The 10,481-nt window shown below is 41.7% G+C and overlaps 1 protein-coding gene across 2 annotated transcripts; it reads right to left on the bottom strand.

The window, feature by feature from the left end:
- Positions 1-519: 519 nt before the first annotated feature.
- adprhl1 (ADP-ribosylhydrolase like 1) lies at positions 520-9,726 on the bottom strand. 2 transcript variants are annotated; one of them, XM_031324383.2, is made up of 8 exons: positions 9,064-9,726; positions 7,498-7,662; positions 7,283-7,408; positions 6,954-7,094; positions 6,604-6,731; positions 6,372-6,504; positions 6,128-6,281; positions 520-4,670 (listed from the first exon to the last, which is right to left on the bottom strand). In XM_031324383.2, exons 1-8 carry the CDS (start codon positions 9,275-9,277, stop codon positions 2,543-2,545), a joined length of 3,189 nt encoding a protein of 1,062 aa, XP_031180243.1. In that variant the 5' UTR covers positions 9,278-9,726; the 3' UTR covers positions 520-2,542. The 2 variants fall into 2 exon arrangements, with proteins under 2 accessions (XP_031180243.1, XP_031180244.1); XM_031324384.2 differs by lacking the exon at positions 520-4,670 and having other exon boundaries at positions 5,274-6,281; positions 9,064-9,663.
- Between the last annotated feature and the right edge of the window lie 755 nt (positions 9,727-10,481).

The following is a 10,481-nucleotide window of genomic DNA, read 5'->3' as shown; positions in this document are numbered from 1 at the left end:
TTCAAGGCGCTTTGGATAGAAAAAAGGTCAGAGGTGTGTGAGGTTTTAAGTAATTCAGTGTTGGCTTTGCTCATAATGTCTCTGCTGCTATATCTCTTTCAACATGTACTAGTAACAACTGGTAACCAGTGTTGAAGCTGGTAAAAATAAGAAAATCCTGACATGACTGTTTATTCAGGAAGCAATATGCATTTCATTTCATTTCACATTTTGCAAAAAAAAAAACAAACGTAAATATCAACTACTGACACAAACACAGCCTACAACGTAACCGTCACATCGGCAACTCCCTGATTAAAAATTCCTAGGGTCCTCCCATTTCCACTAAACGGATAGTAGCCTATGTCCGATAACACGTAAAGGTAGCAAACATGCAAGCTAGCCGCGCCCTCTCCAGTGCAGCCACGTAGCACAGGTAAATGCATATGCAGCCATCTGTTCACCTGAGCCTCTGCTGGGCAGCGTTGCTCCAGTAAAATATACCGACTCAAACCAATCTGCTGCATGGGTGATTCAGAGCTCCCACAGTGAAGAAAAACACATATTTATTTATTAAGGCCTTGTGTTTAAGAAAATAAATTGATGAATTCTAAATAAACATCAGTCTAACCTGTCTCTTTTTGTCCCACCATCAGCACAGCTTCACGTAGGGAAACATTTGACGCATACTTAAGATCAAGTCACCAGATTTCTATTTGATTATGTGCTAATGAGAGAATCTGGAGCAGAGCCTCAGACAGTGTCCCAGCGCTGTCATCCACTTCCAGGAAGGACTGTCGGAAAGTGACACTAAGGTTGTCCTGGTGGGTTTTTGGTGGCTGTCTTTAAACACTTCTTAGTAGCTTATTTAGAAAAGGGAAAGTCATGTGGGGATGAAAATATGTTAGTTTAACTTGCACTCACAAGAGGTCAAGTAAAGGACACTGTTCAGTGTTTGATGTGACACTTTTTGGATTTTTTCATATCCTAAATAATTCAGTGTGTGGGTGTGTATTTGACTAGGTTGTATGTTGTTTTAACCACTGTTAACAGAATGCGAGTATACAGAAATTCAAAGTTGTAGAAAGTCATGCTTAACTCTGCCTAAATTAAATTACTTAAAATTGGATTTAAGCATTTCTGCCCTATATACACACATAGACACTCAGTAATAGTCCTCGTCTCCACTGCTGCCTATCAGGATAAGGCTTGGGATGGACAGATGATGGGTCATGTAGGCTTCGATCTCTTATCCTCTTGTGAAAATACCGGATTAAGTCCAAATGCAGACTCATGTTTTAGCAGTAGTGTAATCCTGATAGTGGGGGGGGAGTGGATGTGTGAACAGGATGAGCTTCTTCCAACCAATGACATGCTTGGCACTGCTGTGTGCAACCATTCATCTTTTCTAGGCAATCGTCACTTTGTCCTCTTTAGATTTGATTGAAGAACATGAAAAAGCCTTGTGACCATGTATTTGGCCAGTGCCCCACAAAATAATCAATATACACAGCAGCTGGTTTTTTTTTTTAATTGTACTCATACATTTGAGCTCAATCCATGGTTTGTAAATCTACTAAATGACCATTTTCCACTGTGACAATAAGGAATAAATGAGTCAGCATTAATAGCATGCTGTTAAAGTGTTGAGAAGTTTATTTAAAAAAAGAATATTGTGCTGTATCTTGACTGTTATAGAGAAAGAGAAGAGGAATTTTGCATGATGCATAACACTGTAGTTAAACTTGAGCAGCATGCACCTGACAATGAGGAGCTGGAAAATGCTGGAGAACTCTGCCCAGCCCCGGATAAGCAGCAGAAAAGGGATAGATGGATGGCTTAACATATAATTATCCTGAATTCAATTATAATACACCTTTTAAAATTAAACTAGTCTTCTAATACCCAGTCTTCATATCATATCACGCAGAAATGTGCTCTACTTGTTTAAGCTCCACTTTAGCCAGCCTACCGTTAACATTGTTGACACCATGAACATTATTTAAAGTGTTGCAAGTATAAAAGAGGATGACCCTGATTTTTGTTAATAAGTTGGCAGCACTATTTGCAACAACCTTCAGAAGGTTTTGGCCAGTTAGTATAACTGTTGTAGATTGTTGAGAGGTTATCAGTGGAATTATTTATTACAAAATGTTAAAGTGGACGATCAGTGATATTTTTTTTTTCTTCTTCTTCCTGATACAGTAGAGCCATTTTGTGAATCTCTATGCAAATACACTGAATGACTTTTAAAACAAGCCTATTAAAAAGAAAAATAATCTTTGATCAACAGTGTTGTGATTAATACACAGATACCGTAAGTGTTTGCAATGGGTTTTGCCTGAGCAATGCGGCCTAATATTTTGTCCAGTATGTACTAGCTCATGGATGAAAAAACAGCAGTTTTACTTGTTGCTTCCACTATGTTTTTGTAGCTGTAACTTTGTATTACAGTAACTGTGTATTGTTGCTGATGTATGATGGTACAGTGAGAGTAACTGAACTCTTGATTTGAATTCCTTACAGTATCCATGCAAGGAAACAGTTCTGAGATTGTAGCAACCTAGAAAGTAAAGGTGTCAGTAAATCGTATGGTTTTGGGTTTATATGTTTGTTTGACTGAAGGATCCCCATAGTTGATTGTTGTGTACTTTGGTCTCTGTTTTGCATTGACTCTCTCAGGTTGAATCTTTGGTAATGTTACAGCAGATGTCTCGCTGTCTTCAAATGTAGCCTTATTGGCACTTGCTTCAGAAAGTCTAAAACTTTGCGGCACACTAGTATCTTCAATGTCTACTGCTGTTAGTTCTTCTCTTCCCTCCTTGGCCTCCCTGTCTTTTTCATGTGGTTTACCATCTGCCAGTTTATTTGTTGTTGTTATAAGAGTTTGTGCCTTCTTGTTATTAGGAGGACATAGATCAATTCCCATTGTCACTAATCCAGTGTTAAAAGCAGTCATAGACGTATTAGAGTGTGGTGGTGGCATTGCAATCAAAGGAGCCATAGTTTCTGGGTGCGGTGCTGATTGAGGGGAAGAGTCAGTCTCATCATTGGCATCTTGTTCAAATCTGCAAACACATGGGATGACATACTTGGGCAACCTTGTTTGGATGGTAACAGCTTTGGTTGGCTCTTCCGCTGCTCCGTTCTCCAAGGGGTCGCAGCCTGTATGTGTAGAAAGTCCCTCAACGTTGGGCTTTGAAGGGCATCTCCCTTCATTTGGTGCAGTGGAAGGTTCACCTGTGCTTGCGTATTGTAGGGCTCTACGAGGAACTTCTGTCTTCAAGTTAGGTATCATTTCCAAGTGTGAACTTTCTGATGGTTCCAGATAATATAGTTTAGGAGAGGAATCTACACATGTTGACCACACTGGAGAGCAGGTCACGATGGTCGCCACATGCCACTTCAGTTGGGCTTCTAACTGTGGAAAAAGCCTGTAAGGCTCTGGGAGTGACCTCTCAGTGACAGATGTTAAACAGACTAGCTCTAGATGTGCATATTTTAACTTGCTGATGATACTAGTTTCTTCTACTGTAGCCTGAATTTCATCATATTTCCCTGACCTCCCATCCTTAACATCGTTATCACAAGTTTGATCTTTTATATGGTTTAATGAGCAATGGCCTTTAGACTTTTGATCTGAATGACGTTCCCCCGTTTGCCTCATTTGCTCTGCTTTCAATTTCTTTCTTTCTTCCAGGTTTAGTTTTGATAATGCATCTACTGCCTGCTCTGGTTTTTGTTCTTGCACATGTGTTTGATTTCCTCTCAACTGCTCTGCAGATTTACTTTTCATTTTCTTCTGTTGGTTTTGTTTGTGAACACTTTGATCCAGCGCCTGTTGGTGCCATCTTTCATGACAGGCTACCCTCTGTTTTATACTATTTGTCACCTTGACTCCTCCAGAAGGCTTTTCATGTGAACATTTCAAGTCCCGTCCTTTACATACAGTAGCCATGGTCTCAAACCTCTCCATCAAGGAAGATAGGAGGATCCCTTTTCCAACAACTCTTGGTTTGATTGGCTGTTTGTTCGGCATGTTCTTGCCCTTTTCTTTTTGCTCAGCCACAGCAAACTTGGCTACAATATCTTGCACACTGCCCCCTGTCTTTAGTCCGTGTTCTCTTCTAGTCCGGCCCTTCTTGTGAATGTCATGCTCACTGTCTTGGCAGTGGTTCACTTTACCTGCCACTCCTTTGCTGGAGGACAGAGTACCTACCTCCCTTTGGTGGGTGATGGGAGGTTTGGGTGTGGACCGTATGAATTTGGATTGAAGGAGCTGAAATGTGGTAAGACGCCGTTGTATTAAGCCTCCCACTTTTTTATCTCCTCCATAACTGCTTGGAAATCTGTCTTTTTGTGGATCTGACCAGCATTTTTCAAGGATCTTGAAACTGGTCATTTTATGTTCTTCAGGGAGCTGAACAATAGTGCAACTTGTATGATGTTGGGTCTGCTTCACTGAAGCCTCAACTCTCTGATCAGGCCAATCTGTGCATCTTTCAACTACAATATCTAACCCTGGGGTCTCCGGGTTTCTGTTTCTGGTGGTCCACTTGGGTAGATCCTGTGTTAGGTAATGCAGGAGACTCTCCAGAATCCCTCGGAGCACAGGACGGCAGTTGCGGTCTCTAACCAACTTCCTCAACTTACTGGCATCAGGGCTGATACCGGTTTTCCGAGAATCTGGTCTATGGAGAATAGAGGACATGCAAAATTGAATCCCTGTAGCCATCTGCAGCTAAACATACCTGAATAGTTATGGATATTGACAACAGAGTTGAATAATAATTGGCAAATTAGTAAATTTACTATTGCATGAAAATAGTGGCTGTGCTGGATGTATAATTGTTAGAATTGTAAATACTGTTTGGGTAAGTTATATCTTAACCCTGAAGTACTCTCTTTCAAATTTTTCACTATTTTGAGTATGTAGGTAAATAGAAGTGCCTAGACAGAGTTTACCATACAGAATGGAATAATGGCACTACACCATCTTACCGGTTTCTGTACTACCTAATAAAAATGCATTAAAAAAATAAATAAATAAACAGCTCTTTCACTGGATATACTGTAACTCATTCAGCTCCTGCAGCAAAGCAGAGGAGATAAAATGTTCAGACTTGAAGAGTGCTCCAGCAGTGTGAACTTGTTATAGGTGATTAGTGCGGGGGATTGTAAAGGAGGGTTGTGTAGCAAGACGATGAAATCTGGTAGGAAATTAAGATAGGAGACAAGCCGCTCTTTAAAATAAATGTTGTAGTTAAGCTAAAGAGAGAGAGGCACTTCATGCATTATAGTATATATATCTGGGTCCATTTTAATATCCATATCATGTTAATATTCACCATGTAATGGTGCTTTTACAATATAGCACTAATACCTGATAAGAGCATCACAGTGCAAATAATAATTGATCACCGTAGAAGATAAAAACGATTACTATTCCACAACTCAATATTGTTATGCATAAAAGTTAAAATTATTTTAAAATTTCCACCACATGTTACATGCATTAAAACACCAACATGTATGTATATTAAAAAATATTGAAACTTACTGTGGAGAGAGGAGTATCTTAAAGTCAGTAAGGCTTTCATCAAGTTTGCACAATGTGTTGAAGAACAATACTGTGCGCTTCATGTTAATACAGTTTAGCTTTAGAAAAGGAAAAGGTCATAGAAGGAAATTATCTTTTGTTAGTTCATTTTGAGAATTTAACTAGTTTAGCAGAAGAGTTTTTATTGCCCCACAGTTCTGTCATTTAATATTAGGTGGAGACAGGATGTTCTTCCCTGCGATCAACAAAACATGAAATGTATGCAAACTGATTGCAGATGTAGCTCTAGAGAGATGATCTCACAAGAAAGTATTCATGACAGACAAAGGCTGAACTCAGTACCCTAAATGGTCTCCCTTTTGATGTCCCTCTGCCTCACGCTTACAGTGACAGGTGCTTCAACATGTCCAAATCAAAACAGATAGGCATAGACAAATCAAGGACAGAAGGGGAAGATAGGCAAGGAGGGGACCAAGACCGACTAGAGGGCAGTGTGGGACAAAGGGAAGCAGTTGACAATCACGTGCAGTTCCTCTGATAGCCAGTAGGGTTCGGACCAGTGAAGAGCAGGATTACTTGTCTATGCACCTCTCTGCAGATGCTGATTTGTAAAGCTTTTCTCCCAGCTCTTCCAGACGCTCTCTTTTGTCCAAATCCTGGTACAGGCCTGGGGGAACCTGACTCAAGCCATGCATGAGGCCATAAAGACAACCCGCGATCAGGCCCGTGGCTTCACTCTCACCTAAAACAAAACAAAAAACAGAGCATTTTCACAGAAGTCACAGTGAGCAGACAGTGTTTGATCTGTTTGTGATTTAAAATGTCTTCTCACCTCCATGGAACATGGCTCTTTTACACAGTTCAGCCCAGTCACTCCCTGCTGCCAGAAGGGCATCGTAGGCTATCATGGGGGCATCATGACCTCTGCGGCCCGCACGGCCCTCTGAGCTCCAGCGCTTATACAGCTGTATGGGCGAGGACAGAGTAACAGCAGCACACAGTTCTTGTTAGGGGTTGTGTTTGGTGTACTTATTTTTGGTGTGTGACAGAGAGTCAGGATTTACCTTGTCTGTCTCCTCAGCATCATAGCGATCAGGGAACGAAGGTTTGTTCTGTCCTTCGTTCTCTATCTCTCTCTCTTCCAGGTAAAACTGCCACTTGGCCTCAAAGTAGAACCAGTTTTCCTGATACTCTGCATATGAATGCACAATCACACACACTACTGGTATCATCTGATAGTCATGCTCCCTCAGACACGTGCGTACATACCGAACTCAGAAACTTACTTTATATACTGACAAACATACATTGATATTACTCTTTTTGTACATAGAAGCTTCAGTTGACCTGGATTAGTCAACCAAGTTGTAAAACCATGTGCCCCTCACTAACGCAAACAGAAACACAGTCTAACCTGACATGTGTCGTATGGTCTTCCTGCAGAACTCCTCAGCCCGAGGGATGACTTTCATGAGCTCGCGGCCCCAAGTCACAAGAGGTTTCCCCTGGATCGCATAGGATGCAAACAGTGCCGTTGTCAGGGAGCCTAGGAAGCCTGAAGCCAAGAGTGACACCACAACTGCAACAATTGTGTCTACTGACAACTCAAACTCACCTTAAGCAAGTATTAAATCAATGTTGTAATGTAATTAAATATGCTTAACAGTTTATCAGCAGCACAATAGTCAGCCTGTAGTTTAATCAGATTTGTTTGGATAGGTTAGAAACTGACAACATTGTCACCTGTGGGGTGGTTATGGGTCATTCTGCCAATCTCAATGCTGACCTCCACCAGGCTTCCTAGTCTCTCCGGTTGCCAATATCTCATACCCACACACATGGCCTTGGCAGCTGCCCCGAACCCAGACCCTGGACATAGACACATGTGCATACATTTTCATATACTGTTGTTATGTTAGAAAAAAACAACAACAACAATATCCAGAATCACCAATGACCTTTTTCATTGAAGGGTGTATGCCAGGCGAGCAGGAAGTTATGAGGTTTGAGGTGAACACAGCCCTCCACTGTAGCAGGATCAGGGGCTCTGCCCTGGAGAGACACCATGGCTTCAACATAGAGACGCACCAGCTCCCGGTACAGATCCTCCAGACACCAGTAATCTACACACGCACGCATGCACGTACACACACACACACACACACACACACACACACACACACACACACAGTGACTAAGAGTCATTCATAATTGGCATGCAAGGCGAGATGAGTGGTCTAAGCGGTGGGCTAAGTTTAGCCTCAGCCTGCCACACCACAGATTAGGACCAGCATGCCATCGGAGCGAGTTGAGTCACTTCCACACACAATGAGGTCAACTGGGATCCACGAGCAGAGCCCACAGGCATCCTGCTAGAATTTGTTTGCGTGTAATATATATATATATATATATATATATGTATATGTGTGTGTGTGTGTGTGTGTGTGTGTGTGTGAGGGAGTGTGAGAGTGTGAGAGAGGGAGAGAGACACTATGTTGACAAAGAAGCGTCACCTCTAATTTAGTTCTCAAGGATTTTGATGAAAGACAGGAATGTTCACCCTCTTCACTGGACTATGGTTCAGATTCTGTTACAAAATAGTAATTCTTGTCTTTCTGGTTTAAGTTCTCAATGCTCTGCTTCAGATAAAAATGGATAACAGTATTTTTGCTAAAACATTTGCTTTTACACACTGTAATTCTTTGTGCTGGTAAAAAAGATTGACAAAGCAAACACTCACATTCATAACATCCATTGGTGGAATGGAATACGTTTTTATTGGCGTGCGTGCGTGCGTGTGTGTGTGTGTGTGTGTGTGTGTGTGTGTGTGTGTGTGTGTGTGTGTGTGTGTGTGTGTGTGTGTGTGTGTGTGTGTGTGTGTGTGTGTGTGTGGGCATGCTGGATTGTGGCTAAATATGGCTTCCTAATCTGAATAGATGTCATCACCATTTCACAGGACTGCTGTCATTGGCTTTGGCCCCCATCTGCAGCCAAACATGATACCAGCAGATTATGGAGGAGTCTGGTCTGACCAGCTATTGTTCAGTAAAGGAGAGCTGAGGATCAGCTTTTCCAAAGTAGTCTATTTTGGACTTTTCTGTCCTGGCAACTCTTGAGAGATGACATTTGAGTGATTTGAAGTTAGGCTTCTACTGAGATTTTGATCTATGGATTATGGTATGTCAGCAGGAGATATTCTGCCAGTCAATGATTAGCAGCTTCCATTGACTGTATAGAAGAAGCTATTCTGGTCCTTCTCAATGTTGACAGGTTTGATGTTGTGTCCATATTTTAAGGACATATTAGGTTGTGTCTTTATATTATTGAACAGATAAAGAACAAAATGTTTTGTGTGAAGTTAGATGTAAAATTGAAGTGAATTTTGATTTGATATTTAACATTTCAAAAAAGGAGAAAGAAGGAAATAAGTGTGTACTCTTGCTATTATTTCTGCTCTCTAATCTGCCTTTTAGACAATCATAAATCCTCTTTGTCATTCTTCTTGCCATCAATCCTAAACATACCTGTTACAAGTGCTTCTGCTGTGGTGATGTGCATCAGCGTTGCATCACTCAGGGGCCAGTTATCTGGGTCCAGTTTCTGGGCCCCCAGTCCTCCCAGAGAGGCCAGTTCCTCTTGGATCTTCTTGCCTGAGGTGCATCCTTCCCAACGGCCCTTTCTGTAGCCCAAAGCATCACCAACAGCACCCAGAACCATGGCTGCCTTGAATTTCTCCATAATACTGGGCTAAAAAAAGATCTTCTCTTGAATGAAGCCGTCACACCTCTCCCGGGATTTAGTTGGCTCCGGGCACAAACAAATGCCAAAATATGAACTCGTTCCAGCTATAGTTCTTCTTCACCACCTCAGCAGACTCACGGTCACAGAAGAATGGAAATAGAACAGACTCTCTTACCCCAAAACATCCCGAACAGCCTCACCAGCTCTCACAATTTCTTCAGCATGATGTGGAACTACTACAGACCTCTGTCTCCACTACATAACAGCTCTACCACCTTCCCACCCTCAGAGCTCTCGTCTAGTTTCTCATCAGTTGTCTCACACACAAACAAGCATTCTTAGCACCAAGGGTGGGCGCAAGCGGGCACACACACACACACACATACGAAAGCATCACGTTATCAGCCACAGCTTCTTTGTGTTGGGCGGTGGGGAGTTCAGCTGTGATCAGGTGTCTCCTAAAAAGGCAATCCCCATGGCCCCAAAGCCTAAAAGCCGGATGGTGTGGAATGGTGATGGGGGGCTGGACACACTGGAAGGGATGCTAATGTGCTGGAGTGTAAGCATGTCAGCTGGTGCTGGACCTTGTTGACATCCCACCCATCCCCACTCCATGATCCTGCCTCCATCTTCATTGAAGCCCAACTTTCTAATCTTTACCTCACTATTTTAAAACTTCTTTATTAATCCCCTCTCCAGTTATGTGCACTGCATCCAAGAGTTCCCCTCCCTCTCAGTTTCTTTCTTTATTTTAAACATACTCAAAGTAACAGTAGACAAAGTATTACCAGAGGAGCCAACGATGATGATGATATGCAGCTGGAATGCAACCTGATAAGGGACTACTGTTACCAAGCTGACGGTTTACATACACTCTCAAACGCACGTGCACACACACACAGATTTTTTTTTGTTTTATTAATTTTTTTGTTTTGTCGGTGTAAAATAAATCCAGCTGACTCCTTGGCCTCCATTGGACATAAACAACTTCTGCATAGAGCATAGCATAGTAACACAAATGGCTATTCATCTTTTCCACATTATTCCAAGGAAGTTCTAAATAAAAACTAAACAGATTAGTTGCTAATGTTGTTGTTTTACATAAGCAAAGACTTTTGTTTGATGAAATTAATAACACAGGTTGTCACACTGGAGATCAAGTTGTATATTTTAGCGGCAATATTTCATTAGTACATTTGAC

This window comes from Sander lucioperca, chromosome 3 (genome assembly GCF_008315115.2).
Source record: "Sander lucioperca isolate FBNREF2018 chromosome 3, SLUC_FBN_1.2, whole genome shotgun sequence".
NCBI classification, from domain to species: domain Eukaryota; kingdom Metazoa; phylum Chordata; class Actinopteri; order Perciformes; family Percidae; genus Sander; species Sander lucioperca.
This window is presented reverse-complemented; position numbering and strand designations above follow the sequence as displayed.